General features: G+C 47.2%; 1 protein-coding gene across 3 annotated transcripts in view; it reads left to right on the forward strand.

The window, feature by feature from the left end:
• Positions 1-7,153: 7,153 nt before the first annotated feature.
• LOC111835712 (serine/threonine-protein kinase MARK1-like) overlaps positions 7,154-19,316 on the forward strand; it is a 46,053-nt gene continuing 33,890 nt past the window's right edge. For all 3 annotated transcript variants that reach the window (XM_072709441.1, XM_072709443.1, XM_072709442.1), the window contains exon 1: positions 7,154-7,605. In XM_072709441.1, coding sequence (XP_072565542.1) covers positions 7,555-7,605 — 51 coding nt within the window. In that variant the 5' untranslated portion in view covers positions 7,154-7,554. The remainder of the gene's footprint in view (positions 7,606-19,316) is intronic.

Raw genomic sequence — 19,316 nt, forward strand, 5'->3', positions numbered from 1 at the left:
CCCCTGACCTTCTTCTCAACTCGCGGCACGCTGCTCCACTTCCTGGTTTGCCGGGCTGCGATCCGGGTTCGCCAGAGGCTGAGATGTGAAACCACGCCTCCGGGCGTGAAGAAACTGGAGCATGTTTCATACCCCGAAACACTTCCTCGGAAAACACATTTCTTTCTGGAATAGTCTGTTTCTCTCCCGTTAACGGTGCCCGTGGGGCTCCAGAAGAAGCCGAATCGAATTTATCTTGGGTGCTGTGAAGCGCGGCGAAAGCGGGAGCGGCAGCGAGGGATGACGGTCCCGTTCCGGAGCGTTACGTAACCCTTCCTCGGACAGGGCGCCTTCCAGGAGCGCCGGGCCCCGCCGTCGATCATTATTACCGCCTGTTTTGGGGCCAGACAAAACAGGGCAAAAGCCACCAGGGCTCAAATGACAATTCCAGGAGTTCATCCCCGCCCTGCAGAAAGGCGTATGGCCGTCTATCCGAAATGTGCAATCTGTCAACTTGCGAGGTTTGACGAGGTTTCCCACCGAGCGAAAAGTTCTTCTGGGCCGATCCGATGGCTCATTTGCATCCTTTATTTTGGCTTGTTACGACATGTGGTTATTTTACTAGTGCCAGTGATTGAGACCAGCAGTCACGCTCCACCCGGATCCCAGTTAACTCCGGACGTGGAGCTGGAGGCTCTCGCCAGAGGTCAGCGGGTCGAGGGCCACCGTCATTGTACAGACTGTAAAAAAAAAAGCAGAATACATCCATGTGTACAGGTCGGGCTATTAGCGGCATAGAGCCACAGTGGGTGGGATTTCTGTGTGCTGCCAGTCAGGACCTCGTTTGCCCCAAGGTGACCCAAGTGCCTTTGCAGGTCACAAGCCAATTGTCATCCCTGTACACAACATTTTTACAATCAGCTACCTTGAGAAAAGATTGAGTGAAAGAGGGTGAAGAAAACATTTCTTTCCTGTGTTCAACATGTAACACGATTTGTTAAAATGCTGATTTTAGCTGGACTTAGGTAGAGTTTGTGTTTTCACAGACATCGGTGCCGCCTTAATGCCAATAGTGCTGTGTTGCCGCGGTGATAAGGCTGCGTCCAAACTCAGCTTTTAGGTGTTTTCATGACCAAATGGTTTTCAAAAAGTAGACTGTGCAGCTGAAGGAGCTCAAGCCCTCGCTGTCACCCTCAGATTCATGGAAAGGCCCGTCTGTGGTGGCCTTCCCGCCAGCCGTCGCGTCCAACGCCAGCCTTGCCCACACGCCGTGCCGCTACATGCCAGCTTCTTCTGACCCCCCTCTTCGAAAATTAATGGCCTGCACAGCATGTTTAGCATCCACATTTCCTTACTGGCCCAGTGAAAAAAGGGCTCTTCCACCTACGGGCTCGTTTAGAAACACTTCGTTGGGAATAACAGCTCCGTGTCCGTTTGACAGGAAATTCAGACAAGGTGAGAAGTCAGGGGCCCCGGGGCCCCGGAGCCGGGAAGTTATGAGAGGGTGAGATCACCTGTTGCCCTTGGCAAACCTTTGTTTATAGAATGGGCACACACCCCTCGTAAAAAGTGCCCTTCGTTTCGTGCAGGCGATGCCCCGGGTTGCAGCAGCTACCCAGCGCCACCAGTGTAGGGGAGGTTAAAAACGAAATGGAAACGAATGAACAAACGAACCGCACCTTTTGTTTGCTGCGAAATGCTAAAGGATCTCACAGAGGGGGAACTCGCACATGCAAATGAAGACGTAACCAATTTCATCAGTGCGAGTAACACGCTTAATTAAGGCTCAGCAGAATAACTCCTGAGGTCTCATTTTGACCAAAAGCAGCTAACGTCAGGATCAAGAAGGCGTCACTGGTTCTGGGTTTGGAGCAGGTGGCCCCAGAGACCCACAGGAAGGACTATAGTGGTGCTGACCATTCGGAATGTTCCAGAAAGAGATTTAAAAAATCCATCATTCGGTAATGAGGAGGAAGGGGAGCAGATGAAATAGTGATTGCATGTGGCAAACGAAGGGAGAAGATGGTGGGTAAGAGGTAGATCTGCCCCAGGAAGACCCCAGTCAGCACATATGCACCGTAGACAACAGCGGAATCCCTGCAGTTGTTCAAAAGAAGTAAGTAGTGGGGGGGGGGATAGGAGGTGTAATTTAATAAGCCCAGTGGATAAACGAATAGCGCCATGCCTGTCATTAAAAGTTCAGCCCTCAGGCTAAATAACTATAAATATGGCGGTTTAATCCATCGCCAACACCCCCACAAATCCAGGTTTCCTCCCAGGTCTCTGCATCTCCTCCATCCATCTGCAACTGACTCCAGGCTGGATCCGTGACCTCGGTTTCAATTTGTCTTGTAAAAGTGGCCCACCAGTGGGACACCCCCCCCCCCACCTCACCCCCGGTGTTTTTTTGGAGAGCACCTTTCACGTTAAGTATTTTTCTTCAGCCGTGGCAGGTCTGAAGGCATGTTGAGAGCCCCCCCCCCCTCTAGCCGCCCAGTCGTGGAGGGCTTTACTTATCCCAGATTGAATTCCGTTGCTGTCTCGTATATCCAGCTTCCAAAAATGTTCGGCATACCAGAGGATTTTATTAACTTGTCAGAGCGAACAATAAAAAGTGTTCTGCCTTGTAAGGTGTGTCTCTTCAGATTTCAGCAGGGAATTTCAGATTAGAACAGAGACCAAGAAAAATTAACCAGATATTCCCCATTCGCGCCAGAATGAATGGCACGGCCCGTTCCCTCGCTAAAATACTGCTGCTAGCATCCAGCGGAGGGTATGTAACTGGGCTGTGCAAGTATTAAAAAACACACGGGGTTGTTTGCTGGATCTATGCAATAAATTGCTGTGATGCCAATTCAAGGTCAAAGGTCATTGTGGTGCCTGAGGGACAGTATTGTAGGTGAAACAGGATGTAGAAGAACTTCGCAGAAACAAATGTGCAATTCTGCTGCCACCAAAGCTGCATTTGCTGTCTAAATTAGTACCCCCCCCCCCCCCCGCCCAGCCTTACCACATTTGCAGGGGGGGCGGAAGTAGTTTCTTTTTCACCCTGGAGCCCGCGTCTCATCACGTGCGTGTCCAGGCAGCATGCGAGTGGGGGGGTCAAAAACCGTGGGGAGCGCAGCCACTGCAGCCGCCTCACCTGGTGTAACCGGAGCTCCTTCGCGGAGGAATGAGGAGGCTGCGGCGGATGCGGGGAGGGACAGCCAGCCCCCATTCAGCACCCCCTCTAGAGGTCGGCTGAGGATCCCCAGGAAGCAGACCGCTGTGTTGTCACCCACAGTGCCGGGGTGCACTTATAATTACAGCTGAAATCGGGCAGGGAAACAGCCTTGTGTTTTTTTTGCCAGGGGCAGGTCATGATGCTTATCTGTGTAATCATATGTTACGGCACAACCGAGCGAGGGAGTGTTACCCCCGCACCTATCAGCCGGACATTAAAAGGGCATTAAAACGAAGTATTTTAAAATGACCTTACTAATTTACGCAAATCAATAAATTATTGTTATAAATGACTAAACGGCACATGTTATTAGCGCAATTTAACGGGACTGGCGCATGCCAGCCCTTTGAAGCGCTGTCCCGCGTACAAGCCCGCATTCTCTTTGAACTCCTTCTCGATGATCGTTTTATGTGAAGGCGGCATCCTGCGCCAGCTCAAATCGTGTTTTCTTTCCAGTTCCAGCCCGAACAGCTCCCGCGAAGCGCCCTAACGCAGCAACATCGGCGCGATGACGTCACGCGTGGCCCCTTGGCGTGCGGCCAGCATGATACCGGGAGGTGACCGGATCGGTCGGCACTTTCGAAGGCCCGCGCTTCGGTATGTTCTGGAATATTTGATTTGCTGTCTGGCACAGGATTCGCCATCTTTCTGCGTGGCTCGTGAAATAAATCACATGTGGCAAAGATTTTAGGACTCGGTGAAACGGGGTCACGCTCGGGGAAAATGCCTGCGAGCGAACTTGTGTTTAGTAACCTGGCGCCCTGTTGATTGTTTACGTTAACACTCATGGGTTTGTACGTTAACCCGTGTCGTTACACTATTTCATGGTCGCTGCTGGAAACGCGGAGTGAAGAAAGAACAGCTCATCAGTCTGTAAATTATCCTTGTTAGGACTTTATTGACAACCTATTTGGCTTAAAGATGCTGTTTGTATGGAGTTCTTTCCATTATAAATCATTTACAAAATGGCTTGCAACTCCTTCCGTCCAATGGGAGCCATTTCACGTTTAACTTCTTACAATTTTTAGTTGCCAAAGGGGAAATAGTGGTACTCACAACAGTATGGTACTAATTAGACTATTGTATATAAATCCTGTGAGCTATATAGTGTTACCATATTATTTTTGGAAAACCTGTAGCCATGTATGCTTCCCATGCTGATGCTGTCAAGCATTCAGGGTGTTTCTGAAATAAACGTGATCCAGCGTGCTGGACATTGACTGGAACGTTACCATACCACCCACCCGATCCCCTCCTCCCTTGCTAAACCACCCTCCCAGCTCCATTTGAAATGGTAATGTCCTCCCAAGAGGAGAGTTTCTGTGTACTCTGAGAGTGCACCAGTGCTGATTCGGGGTATACTCTCAGAAAAAAGGCTAAAAATTAGTACCTTTGCTTGTCACTGGGGTTGTACCCTTGTAATTGTACCTTTTAAAGTACATAAATTGACGTTGAGGAACATCCCAAAGGTACAAACAGCATTAATGTACCATCACTGGTACAGAAATGTTCATCAGAGTCCATTTCTATACCTTAAAAGGTACAATTACCTACAGTACAGCTAAGGGTACAATTGGCAGACCCTTGAGTGTACAGCCCCAGTGACCAGAAAAGGTACAAATTTTTACCCTTTTTTTCTGAGAGTGTAGCATCCTGCTTGTGGGCCCAGCAACTCAGCCACATACAAAAAAGAAAGTGTAAATTTCAAGAGGCTAATCCAAACTTGCCGAAAGCAGTCCACAATTTCCAGAAGGTTAATTCCACCCACAGTCAGCATCAAAGATGTTAATTTCTGCCCTTTAGTTGAACTGAACTAAACAGCTAGCTTCGAATATTCTTTAGGTCATTCACTGAATTTGCTTTAAAAAAATAAAAATTACTGCTGGGCTAAGAGCGACTAACTAGTTAATGGTGACTTGGGTGAGCATCTGCGTCAGATGATGTGATCTGCATTGCCTGGAATGAAGAGCACAGAGGTTAATCTAGGAAAAGGCTACTTACTAAAAGATAACATGGTTCCTGAGTAAAGTATGCAATTGTTGTCTCAGCTAAGTGGACGAGTTCGGCCCTGCCGAGGCCTGATCTGTCCGGATCAGATGCAGAATTCCAGCAATGCCCAGCCTCGTGCCAAGATCTTCTGCGACGCTGCTCGCTTTGTTTTCAATTGTAATATCATGCTCTTTCTTGGTTGTTCGGCTGCCAGCTCCAGTTCATCAGTCTGTAGACTCTCAGCCAATCATCTGACTGTTAAGACAACTCTTCCCACTCACCTCCTCCTGATAATTTTGCCCCTAAAACAAATTCCTCCAAATTCAGGTCTCCCAGGTCTTTCATCGTGCAGTTGTATTTCGATTGCACAACTGCTGCGGTAACTGTTGTTACGAAGTCAACAAGAACAGCGCAAACGACTCTCTTTTCCCAGGGTAAACTTAAAAGAAAAAAAAAATCCCTGTAATACACGGGAATAAATATGCACTATGATTTTGGGTGGCGTAATCTACAAAATGTTTACGATCCCTGTTTTTAACAACCCTACTAAATTTTAGTTTAGTGTACGCAAACCAAGGGATAAACGATGAGAAATCTTCGAAAGCAGATTGCGCCTGCCACCTAGTGGTTTGAGCCAGTTAATGTCCTCGACTCGGCAACCGCAAGTGTCAATTATAATCCTTAAGTTTAAAGAAAATTATGACAAGCCTTTCTTATAGAAAATATGAATGGATTACGTATTATCTTCCGCTTGCAATCGTGAAAGCTCACGTGTGTTCACATACTGTATATTAATTTAATAACGAATTTGGTGCAGAATTTAATTACATGGATTTAACATGTGTGGTTACTGGAATCATATTACTACTGGAACCTATACACTATTACATCCAACGACCAGTTTTTAACATGGCAGCAATAGAAAATATATTGATTTAGCTAAATCGTGACTATGTCGTATAGGCATATGTACGTTAAATGCATATTCAGCTCCTGATTTAGGCTTGGGGTATATGTAAAAATGTTGGAAGATCATGATGTTGCATCTTCGTCAATGGTGAGATTCAGCGGACATTGTCTTGCTCGGCAGGTTCCCCTTCTGTTCAGTATTTATCAAACAGCTAATTACATAATTTATAGCTAAGAATGTCATTAATGAAATACAGAAAACTGTTGCCAGCTAACTGCTATTGAATATAAGGTACCTTTCAAGACTTTTTTTTACTAAAAAGACAAAAAAAAATGTCCCAGGCTTCATTTTCCCGATGGCAGGTGCATATGGAATAACCAGCCCAGTAACTGTCGTGGAAACAAACTGGCAAAAAATTGGGAAAACAAAATTCGCAGACGTCACAGGCGCATAGACGCCACTGGAGGGCGGTATCGTCGCGTTTTCCATTAGTTTCATTCTATCAAATAACGGTTTAATTAGAAAACAAAACATTTCTGTTAATTTAATTTAAATGTCAAACATCAAATGACATCCAATGTTATAACACAATTAACTTCCCTCAAGACTAACAAATAATAACGTTTAAACTGAGGGTTTCATTAAGAAGCACCACAGATTTATTTATGAGGACAATGTAATTCACATAAAAATACAAAAAAATAAGCAGAAACGTTGAATGCATCTCACCACTGGTTCCGAAAACCCGCAGTAAACTGGTAAGTTTTAAAATAATAAAAAACTACTATAGCGTTTTACTTCCGACCCGCATATTAGGAATATAACCCGCACTATACCTGTATTTTCACACAGGAGGGTGGCGTCCCGTCACTATAGTATCAGATTTGTACAGTTTACGGCGTAATGAGTAATAATGAGTAGTAATAGCGCAGCAGCGGAAGGTGCAGTGGCTGCCTGGCGTTTCCTTGAAGACAATCTGGTAGTGGTTCTGGAAGTGCTTCATTATCTTCCTGAGGAGGGCAGAAGGCACCCCCCCCCCCCCGCCCGTTTCCTCCGTGTCTAGAGGGCGGATCAATGCTGGGAGCCTCCGATTCATACAAACTCCCGCCCCTCCTCTGTTTCTCTTCAGCGGACTCGCCTGCTTGTTTTGCTTTTTGCTTCTACCTGGGAGGTGCATCCTACACCATACTTTGTAATATTTCGGCTGGCTATAAGGAGGGGAGGACAGGACAAGAGAAGAGAGGACAGGAGGGGAGGGGAAGAGGGTAGGAGAGGGGAGGGGACGTGGGTCGAAGCTCAACATGCTGTAGTGGATGGATGGGACTGGCGATCGGACGGTCTGAAAATGCCGTCGGAGGTGTAGAAGGTCTGAACATCCACCTCCGCTTTCATCGCCCCCCTCCCTTCGCGCTGCCAAGCTTGTTGCCTTGCTTAAGCGGCCTAAAAACACAAAATGTCGACCAGGACGCCGCTGCCAACTGTGAATGAGCGCGACACCGAGAACGTAAGTGCCGCCGCCGCGACCCCCCTCCCCCTCCCCCTCGGTCCCCCTCGATACGACTCGACCGCTTTCGCCCCCATTGTTGCCGGCTGATCTGTCATGTGCGGCCGGGGCCGCCGTGTGCGTGTATACTCCCCTGCATTAGCTGCTAGCTTGCAGTGGGTAGACGTGGGCTGGGGGGGGGGGCGTGAAGATAGAAATACTTCGCTATATTAGCGGGCCGTTTAATTGCTCTTCGCTGCTGCCCCTGCATCCTCTTTGTTACAAAGTGCGGCGCACAACTTTGAAGATGCAGATGGGCGGCGAAGTTGCAACATTGTAGCCGATCGCGCGTCTCGCTTCTCTGCTCTTTATCGCGGAGGCTCCCTCTGGACAATGGTCTCATCTACCAGTACGGTTCAGTAGAGATTACGTTGCTAAAACCTTCTTAAAAATACATGTATATGCCATCTACAACTTTTGAGTCGGCTATCGCAGAGTATTATACTTATTGTTTTTTTGAAAATAAATGATGTAGATAAAGTGGAAGATCGTCTGAGTAATGCGGATGACAAATACGGCTGGCATCCAATGCACATTGTCAGTGGCCGGGTGATGTGACTTCCTGTGAGCCCAGATCCCCCAGTGCTTTTAAATGCGTCCTCCTAAAAAATTGCAAAAGCACAGTGTGGCAATACGAGCAGTGCAATGTGAAGGAATCCGGCCTGTCCGTGGCTCGCATTGTCCTTCATTCCCAAACCCCGTATTCAAAACGAGACATCGCATGCAAATGAATGGACGGCAGCTGTAGAACGCGTACAAAGTGTCAGAAAACATTTACTCGTACATTTTAACAGAGTTGCAGTATCTCTGCGATTTAGACAGTAATCCCCTCTTAGTAAGGCTTTAACGGATTTCACAGGTCGGTTGTTCAAAGCAGTCTGTACAATGCACTCTCCATCCGTCTTTAATTCACCAAATACGATATTATTAAGTTGCGTATTTATCGCCGCCTCGGAGGTGAAACTGGACGCCAGCCGGCCGCTGCGTCGCGTATCGGTGTCTGTAATGTTAAAATGGTGTATAACGTGATACGTGGTGGATGTAAGAAGCGACAAAGGCACCGCGCGGATCCGACCGTAAACAAGACGCGTAGTTTTATAACACGGACCCTTGGGGGAGCGGTGCAAGCCTGCCTTACTTTTAAATGATCGCAATTAAGCATGATTAGTTGTCGATGACATAACACATTGACATAATAAATAGTGTGTTACTAGACTGACCGAGTATAAATGAATTTTATTTATTTCATTTTTTTTGCGCAAGGCTGTGTCTCAAATTTGCTATGATTTCGGTGACGTAATTGGCTTCTGGTCTGTGCGATCGGTGTCTGAACTAGCAGGGACATGTTGAACGTTTCACCACGATTCTCAGAGAAGGTGCTTCCCTTATCAGGCAGTTGTTTGTATGACATCTTTCAGCTGCGGGTTTGAAGTAAAGGCTCTAAAACTGCCTTCAGGAGGCGGCGTTTTGATAGCACTGAGTGATTAAACTCAGTAAGCTGGAGAAAAGTTCGCCTGTGTACTGTGGAACTTTTGAACATGGAAATATTAATAGTCTGTCACGTAGGCTGCATCACTGTCCTCGATTAAATAATTTCCTGTATTGAGGGTCCTCTCATTTCAGCATTGTACATGAGTTCATGGGTGTAGCGCGGGATTTTTCAAAGATGCAGCATGTTATACTGTTATAATGCTATGGTCAACACACGTGGTTGGTCTCCTTACCATGAGGCAGATCCTGTACTATCGAGAATGCCAGTGGGTACTGGGTGACCAGCGAGAAGCTTGCTTGTGGATAATGGTCTTTAGCAGTTTGCCAGTAACAGTAATGTTGATCGTGTTGATGTTCATGTTGATGTCAGATGCCTCGCTGAAGTTGACATATGGAGGGAAATTTGGCCTGTTTTTCTTACTTTGTTGAATGGGGACACATGCTTTTTAGGACAGTCCTGAATAGATGGATCGTGAAAAGTCGGTTAGTTGTCATGCAGTCAAAGCATCAGTTTGATCCCTCTAATCTGGGTCAATCTCTACAGAATGGATTGTTGTAGATCTTCGCTGTTTCTCTGTGGGGTTTGCTGACTGCTGGAGACATGGAGACACTTGGTGGCAATGATGACTTATGACTTTGTGCCTGGCCTGCCTCTAGGTTGTTCTCCACTAGCGGGTTACGTTGGACATCCACAGGTCCTTTGAGGAACAGGAACAAGCTCCCAGGTCCGTGCTTCTGCCTTCCACCGTTGTTGATCGAGAACCAGATCTACAGAGGCGCTTTTCGGAAGGACTAGAAGGTTATGACAACAGGCACGGCAAATTATTCAAAAAATAAAAGCCTAAAACACAGTCGTAACATACGGAAACATTGCAGCTTAGCAGAATGGCAGCCCAGGTGCGTAACACTGCAGAAGAAGCCTTTAAAATAAAAGTTAAAAAAAGGAAATTCCGCCTTTTCTTGAGTGCTGCAAAAGATCCAACGCTCAGGAAGGTACGGCAGCTGGGACTGCTTGGTGGGAAAAGCGCCGGGGACGAGGCGGGTGAATATTCCGGAACCGTGTCAAAGCTTCATGCCGTCGACACCGGTGAAAGCTGACTCAAGCTGCGCTCATCTGCGTGTCATGGGAGAAAAATCTCAGCAAGAGTATCACACCCTGCTTCACATCAGCTGAACCGCACAGTATTTCTCAGGGATATAATTGTGGTTTTTATAGGATAATGAAGGATACTTTTAATTGGAATATTTGGTCAGTTGATTGACAGTTTTTGTTTTTTTCCTATGCAGCATTTTTTTATGAAAATTATTTCCTTTTTGTTTATGATGGACTGTTGGGCATGTTAGGATCTCCTGTAGTCAGAGGGATGGGGGTCATGTGATTATTGTAGAGCTACATCATATGCCAGTAAACATAAATCAGACATTACTCATGTATTATACACTATCAGTTAACAGTTAATAGTTACTAGTTAGTAGTAGTGGTGTGGTGCCATGGTTTGCGTGCCATATATTGAGTATATAGATTAGAATAGATAAACTCTGTCTATATATGTGTTAGTGCATCTACACATGAATTGGTGTGTTTTGTTGCTGGTCGTTCATGCTGACCATGGAAAGATGCACCAGAATATTACCTGTTATATTACAGGGACTGGCATCCCATGATGCTTCACTGTACCTCACACATGGCTCATGTCGGAACTGGCTCCGCCCTCCCTTCAAGTGTGGGAGCAGTTAATGAAAATTGATGTGTCCCCCAGCGCTGGCGGACAGGCAGACGGGCTTTCCTGCACGTCCTCGCAGAGCTCGCGAGCTCAGACGCAGGGAGGGGCCGTCTCTCGAGTGCCGACACTCCGAGGGATTCTGTTTTTCCTCATGGAAGACGCATCCGCCCTGCAGATCGTGCTCTCCAGCCTTTCAAGCCTGAGAGGGTTAGGAGACACAATGCAGATTTATAGGAAGATTTATGGTTATCCCTGATTGGCTGACAGTTGGCTGATGCACGTGTCGCCTCTGACTGTCTTGAATCTAACCACATAGGAGTTTCTTTCCTCTCCCATCCCCTGGAACAGAACCCCCCCCCCCCCCTCCCCCACCATCGTGCCCCCATACATGAATTTCCTTGGTCAACTTTAAGGCACATTAACTAAAGAGGAAATCACAGGGAACGCAGCATTTTTTTTTTCCTCTGTGAACTCCCTGAACCGGAGTCCGCTTCCCAGAAGGCCACTGTGTTCAGGCACAGCTGGCCCCAAACCCCCATGTCTGCCGTACTGCATCTCTGTAGGAGAGCGTGTCGCAGATGCATCTCTCCCATGTGTGACTGGATATGTAATGCCGAAAAGCACCACGTCCAGTGACCACACCCCCTTGTTTTGCTTCTAGGTCGTCCTAGGCGACATGCAGTGGAGGGATGATCGATCTTCCTTGTGAGTTTGGCAGTACACTTGCACTGATTTTTTTTTCGTTTACTCTGTGCCTGGCTCCTGTTGCCATGGATGGACCAGCAGAGGTTCTGCAAAGCCCTGAGTTTTCGCTGCTGTTGCATTTTCTACAGCTTAAGTCATGTCACGGTCTCTCTTCTGAGTATTAACCAGTTAAGATGCTGCTGCACTTTGCATGTATCTGTTATTTATTATTTAATAGGCTCTTTGATTAGCATTGAGCTGGATATCTTGGTTTGAAGTTTTCCTGCCCACATCTGCAGCAGCGAGCTTCACATTCAGGACTAGCGTTTAACCACAATATAGATACATACATAGATATATAGATACATAGATAAATACAGATAGATAGGTAGGTTGTGGTTAAGCGCTAGTCCTGAATGTGAAGCTCGCTGCTGCAGGTTCCCGTCGGGGTGATAAGGCTCACAGCACTCTGTGCTTTCGCGGATTTGATGTGACCTCGCCGGCTTGCTGGCAGGTGTCCCAGATGTCCTGCTAAAGCCATAATCTGCTGCCCTTTTCTTAGACTGCCGACACTTAGCTGTGACGCCTGCCCTAAATGACACTGAGCGAGTCCCCCCGGATTGGCTGGACCAGGTCACATGGCACTCACGCCGTCACTCATTGGATGAGATACTCCAGAGGCCCTCCCCTTTTGATGAAGCACTATCACTTGCGTACCCTGAGAGATGATGTTTTGGAACAGCGTGACTGCATGACGTTTTAGCAGATGTCTTCAGACTGCAGCTGTTTATGCCTTGAATCAGCATCATAGGTCTTTACCTTCCATGAAAGAAGAACACATGTAGTATGACTGCATGCAAAAGCCTGCTAGTAAACATAAACAACAAACATTGAAAAACTTATTAAAAACATTATTTTGGTATGCTGCCATTGAGTTTTAGCAGAAACACGTTTCAGTTCAGTGCTTTGCAAAGCAACATTTCATTTTAATGTTTTGTCACAAGAAACTCAGTTTGTACATGAAAATATGAAAATATTCTTGCACCTCAGGTTCCTGGTAATGTGATATAGATAAGCCATCTCTTGTTCTGTAAGTATCCATGGATACAGATAGAGGAAAATGTAAAGATAATACTGGTTTGAAGACTAAATTTATCCATAAAGAGTTTTTTTCTGTAAATAACATGAATAAATTCACATTTAGATTTTTTTTTGTCCTTCCCTGTTAACGTTTCTGCCTTAAAGTAAAACATTTTAAAGGTTTTGCTTGCGGTTCGGCCGTGTTTAAAGGGAGGAAGTTCGTCGGCTGGCTGAATCTGTCCTGTGGGTAACTAGCAGATGCCAGCATGTGACGCCCTAGCGGCTCTGGCGGTGCCCTGGTGTAACACAAATCCGCATATTCTGGAAACCCGAGCCGAGCCTTTGTTCCTGGGCCGCGACGGACGCGGGACCCCGCCGGAGAGAAAGCGACAGGCCCGGGAAAAGCCTGACCACGGGTGTCGGGTGGATGTTGCTGTGGTGGGGGGTGATAACGGTAACCTGGAGGCCTCTTCCTCCTCCTGCACCTCCTCTTCCTCCTCCTGCACCTCCTCTTCCTCCTCCTGCACCTCCTCTTCCTCCTGGCAGAGCTGCGTGTCTTGCTGGGTCCCGGCATGGGAGGGAACGCCAGCATGGTAATTTGAAGAGGCAAGTTAGGGAGTTCCGTCGTGAAAGTACGTGGGCCCATGTGACGCGTCATTTGATGCGTCATGTGACGCGTCATGTGACGCGTGTAGCGCTATCTGACTCAGGTCAATCCCGAGGGCCTGAGGTTTAATCCCTCACTTCTTTATGCCGCCGGCGGGTGTGGAGGTGACAGTTCGTGCCTGGGGGTCTGCCGTCATAGTGATGTTGCCCTGTTAATGATCTGAAAACAAATTGAGTCATTAGACCCGGAGGACCGCAGCTCTGGCAAAATCATAGACCAAATCATTACCGTGAAAATAAGTTACCCCGACCGACACTTGTGGTTTATGTAAAAGTTTGGATGAATCTAGTGTTTTAAATTTAAGATAAATATATGATATATTTTATTGATCCTAGGGGGAAATTCATGAAAATGTAACCCTCAGTTCGCCATGTGTGGCTCAGCAGGCTGGGACCATTTCCGGAAGGTCGCCAGTTCAGATCCTGTAGTCGGTGGTGTGATGTCACCGTTGGGTCTCTAAGCAAGGCCCTTAACCACAATTGCTCCAGGGACTGTCTGAACTTGCCTTCTCAGCTGTCCATCACTTAGGATAAAAGCATCTGATAATAAACGTATAAGCATATTAAAAAATGTCATATTAGTTAGATTGCGGATTCTGTAGCTTGTATGAAATCTCTAAGTTGTATAATAATACAGGTTTAATTGACTTCCCGACCCTTTATGACTTAATCACCCCAAACTTTGATGTTTAATTCTAATATATTTGAAGGGAATCACCATAAACCTCATATATTAAAATGACAAATCACACCATAAACAGTTATCAGATCCCGTACACGTTAATGTAGAAAGCATATCCATGTTCTGATCCGGCTTTATCGTCATGATTATGAGCAGGAATGCAGAGCCATAAAACTTAATTTTGTAATAAAATGTAATAATTTCTCAGCGTAGATCTGGCATTATGGCAAGTTAACCACCACCCCCCCCTTTTCCCAGCATTCTTTATGGAGTTAATGCCACCTGGGGTTGACATGTTAACACGTCTGAGATTGTGGGGTTTTTGTTGCTTCTACTGGGGGAACGGCGGGTGCATTATGACACTGGTGTGAGCTTCACATGGTTTCCTGTGGCTCCCTAAACTGGCAGCGGCTGTTTGCGTTGGACCTGCGACGGTCCCCGACGCTCCACGCAGGGCTGCTTTTACACAGCTGCGCTCGCAGTTGCTGTAGCAACTGACTTCAGGAACTAGACAAGCTACTGATGTACCAGCATACCAGGGCCACAAATACACACGCGCGTTCACCAGCTAGATTATGGGCGGGGGCGGGCCAGCACCGATGCAGTTGCATGTCTTCCTTAGCTCAGCCAATGGGCAGTCCTGTATGTGACATCATCCCGAAAGCATCGATGTTCTGAGCGCCCAGGGCTTTGTTATGTTGCCGTGTCGTCCACTCCTATCCACTCCACCCATGTGATCGATTTCAGATATTCCCACACCTGACGTGTACTTTGTGTCCCTCTTTATCCTGACTGTGATATTTGATTGCGGTGTCGAAAAATTAATATTGGTGTAAATATTAGATGCTTCTCTTGTAAATGCTTGTAGACTGTGGAGGTGGTTCCAGTCAGCCAGCATGCTCTGGTTTCTGCCCTGTCCCCCCTCACTTCCTGTGGCCCACCTCACTTCCTGTGGCCCATCTCACTTCCTGCCCCATTCAGGCACGGGGGGATAGTAGCCCTCCACCGAGGCTGCATTTCTCTAGTTCCCCCCATACCCCCCCTCCCCTCCATTCATGGCCTCCCAAAATGATCCCTCCCCATCACGGATGGAGCCCAATGCTGTGTCACTGTGCCTTTATGACCCGGTTAATTAATCAACCTTTGTCACTGGTGCTCCCTATATGGGGCGGGGGGAGGTGGGGTGTGGAGGTTAGGGGGGAGGGGGATGGTGGATTGTTCTGTCCTAGCTTGCAGGGAGTTTTTTGGCTGCGTGATTCCCCTCAGGTTGTGTGAATCGCCGCTAGTGTAACATTTTATTTGAAATATTGATCCTGTCCAAAGAGGAACGGGAGAACAGTTTCTTGCTGACCCTGATGAGCTGCTATCGGTCAGAGAGAGAGAGAGGAAGGTGTGTCCATCTGCCCAGAGACGAGGCCCCCAGAGTCACGTGGAGAAACGTCTGAGCTGTTGTGGGGAAGCTGCTGAATCTTCACATTTCCTGCTGATCTTCTCCGTATTATTATTATTTTTTTTAAAATAAATTATTAATTAACCAACAAGAAGCAGAAATGTGAGTGAAAATGAAAGAGCCATGATGAGAGCCTTGTGAAGGATCACTGAAGGGCGACGGCGGGTAGTCTGACGGTGGAGTTCGTTTAGCGTGGATAACAGGTGGAGTAATCCGGGGGAACCTGGACGCTCAGAGTGAGATATCACTCAGTACACGTGGAACACTTTACGGTGGACGGTTGCACGCCCGTCTGTCGAGCGTGAAGGAAAGACAAAAAGAAGTGCAAAGCTTTTATTTTTTGTGCACCCCATCCCATGAACACGCAGGGTTAATTAACATTTATGACCTGTATTTTCCCCTCTCCTGCCCCCCGTTTCATGACTCGTTTTTGAGCCGCACGTGCTGTTTGTAATGGTGCAGACGTGCTCGTGGTACGGCAACGTGGCCCAGCTGCCGAGTCCCTCACCTTCAGCTGTTTATGTTGTGGACTGATGCATTGTGGGTGAAGCGCTCATGCATGCCAGGACAAGGAAGTTTTACAGTTTTATCTGTGTTTGCTTAGCAGGTACAAGTCTTGAAAGTATTTACTCGGTAGCGACAGACAGGTGAAAAGTCCCGGCCCTTTCCTCATCATTTCTTGAGTTTATGAAACACCACGCCGCAGATGTTCTGCTATGCTGAGGTCCCGCATGGACATGGAGAAGTGGCTAATGGAACGTTAGTGAGATCGGTGGGGTTCTCATTCCATTCCGTGCCTCGACTCGGCGAGGTGCCCCTGTAACGCTCCGTCTGAAACTAATTATTTTAATGAGACTCAAGTTGCTTTTCATTGCCTGGTTGAGTTTTCCTCCTGCGTGGTAACGACTTGCTCGAAGGTCCTGACGTCAAAGGGTGCAGGCATTTCGCAGTCGGCTATAACAGGCTTGATTTGGTTTATGCGGGATTTGACACGGCTTTTGTGCAGGTGGAGACACGCAGAGACCTAGCTGTGGAGAGAGAACCCAAGAACATAAGGGCAGAATGTTGGAGAAACGCCTGAACGCTCGTGTCCTTCACATCTGGGACCCCTGGCCTGTGGCAGCCTGTCGCTGGAGACCTTCTCACTGTGCCTCCGGCGTCCTGGCTGTCTGCTCACGTGGGACGTCCAAACGGGATTCGGGATTTGAGATTTTTCATTTGTCTTTTGTACATCAGCACACAGGAATTCTTACGTGTGCGGTCCAGTCAGTAACCTGCATGACAATTAGACACAAACCAAAACAACACAAAACATCAACTAGGAACAGCAGAGGTGCATATTTATGAAGAAATGGCTGAAACAGAAAATTTGACTAAATTATATGAAATGTATTTTATTGATGTCTGAAATATACTAGAAATTACAACGTATCACTTTGTCCAGAGGCGGGGCTGTCCCTCATTCCGCTTCTTCCTTCTGTGTTCTTCCTCTGTAACTCAGTTCCTCAAACCTCGGCCGTACATGGAGTGAGAGCAGTATGGGTGGCAACGGGGTTCGGTAAAGTGGCTCGTAGCCTCACGATTTTTGATTTTTCTGTCGTTTTCCCCAAAGTTGAAGCTGCAGTGTTGGCTGCAAGCCGCTTGAGAACTGAGCTGAATCAGGAGGTCCTCAAAGCGCGCCGGCCTGCGTTCCTCAAAGCGCGCCGGTCTGTGTGGGCCAGGCTGTAGCACCCCCTGCAGACGGGCAGTGGAGACATACCTCTGTTGTGTGCGGTGGGGTATTTGGCTGTCCCAGACATTTAGTATTAGCTGCTTTAGCTCCCCCCCCCCCCCCCCAAGGCTGTCCTCCCTCCTTCCTTTTGGTTAATTGAAAGCACGACTCCCTCATTCCTGTGGCTACTTATGAAATTGATTCTGTGGGTTCGAGCAAATAAATCCTTAGACTTCCCATAGCTTCAGAAAACCCGTTTCAGATGCAGGAAAATCCGATCTTCTGTGGTCCCCAGCAGTCGGGACGTCCTCGAGATTTCAGCCGTGATTAAAAGCTGTGAAGCATTTAAAGTTGTTGCCATAATTTTTTACGCACCTTCTCTGTCTGACCTAAATGTCTGAAATAGAAGATCAGTGATTTGCAACATGCTTTTAAATTTATGGGTAATTTGCCGGCTGGACGTTGGCTTTGCGTGGTCCAGATGTGACCAGTGGGCTGCCTGTTCGTAACCTCAGCTACATCATGTCGCTGAATCACACTCTTCTATCTAAAGTATTTTCAGCTGGATGAAGTTCACACCTCGTGCATCAAGTGCATAGTTCCAGCTGATCTGAGGCTTCGAGATGATTGCCCAATTTGTGACGTCATCATTAATTATCTTAACGGAACTATAGGTAGCCTGCTGCTTACGTCAAAGCACACAGCTCAGCAGACCACGGGAAGACATTTATAGAAATGACCTATTATTTTTACTGAAGTCATTTATACATTAAAGAAAATATGCCAAGGACATTTCCTTAAGACTGGATATGGACCCCTTCGGCCTTGCGGCATCAGAATTGGGGAGTGTGGAGACGGTGGGGGGGGTCTTGGTCTTCACTGTGATCAGGGTGGAATTAAAGTGATCCAAAAGTATATGTCGATAAGCAGTGAATTGTGCTAGCAATGTAAAAGTTGTGGGTTCAAATCCTCATGAGACCCTGTAAGTTACTTTGATAAAAGTGTCACATGAACGGAATAAAATGCAAAGACGGCAGCAGAGGTACAAAGTGGTGACGACTGTCACCTGAATTCCTACAGTCTGTGGATAATAAACAAGGCATTTCTTGCTGGGCGGAGTTTTGGCTTCTAAACCCCCCCTTCTCTGACATGCATGAGAAACCACTATAGAGCAGAGGCCCCCGAACAGCATGTGATGGTAATTAATACCGTGTGTACTGTAGCGATCCTGCTGGACATGCAGTGGTCTCCCGCGGCAGCAGTCCTACCTACTGGGCCAACAGGGCAGACTTCTAGCAGCAATAAAGTATAGTTCAGTGTTTTTTTTTAGCACTGTTGCCTCACACTTCCAGGGTTGTGGGTTCGAATCCCACTTCCACTCTGCGTGTTTGCAGAGTTTGCATGTTCCCCCCACATCAAACGGGTTTCCCCACTTTCCTCCCACAGTCCAAGGACATGCAATTAGGCTAATTGGTGCCTGTAGTTTGTGACTGGGTGTGTGAGTTTATGTCTGCCCTGCAATGGACTGGCATCCTGTCCAGGAGTGTACTGCCTTGTGTTGCCTGGGGTAGGTTTTAGCCCCCCCCCCCCCGACTCTGACAAGTGTGTTTGGAAGATGGATGGATGGATGTTAGTGTGGGGCTTCGTGGGAAATGTCAAGAGACCATTCTTTCACACAGTAGTACTGGTGCATGGATACTGTTGTTAAGGATGATGCCAAGTGGGGCTTAACTGGCAGGAGGCTCTTTGAGGATGTTGTTTGGGATATGATGAGGTTTTCTCTGGGCTTTTGGGAACAGAATGCAAGTTAGTGCACCTTCAGCATAGTGCCTGTAAACATTTGCTCAGGAGGGAAAGGGGGTAAATGGTGCTTCTGAGATAGTCTGGCTTAGGGTATCTGTGGGATAAGTGTTCATACCTCAAAACCTCAAAATCAGTGTTTCTCAACTCAGTCCTTGGGAATCCAGAGACAGTCCACATTTTTGCTCCCAGCCAATCAAGGACATGAAATACCTGGATCAGGTGTGTTGGGAGCTGAGAGGGAGTAAAAATATGGACTGTCTGAGGGTCCCCAAGGACTGGGCTGAGTGACACTGCTCTAAATGTACAAACGAAATGAAGGCGGAATTAGTCAGTCTCTTTATGTTGTGAATTTTCCCAGCAGTATAGCATGTTTTAAATAGT

The sequence above is a fragment of the Paramormyrops kingsleyae genome, chromosome 3 (genome assembly GCF_048594095.1).
Source record: "Paramormyrops kingsleyae isolate MSU_618 chromosome 3, PKINGS_0.4, whole genome shotgun sequence".
NCBI lineage: Eukaryota > Metazoa > Chordata > Actinopteri > Osteoglossiformes > Mormyridae > Paramormyrops > Paramormyrops kingsleyae.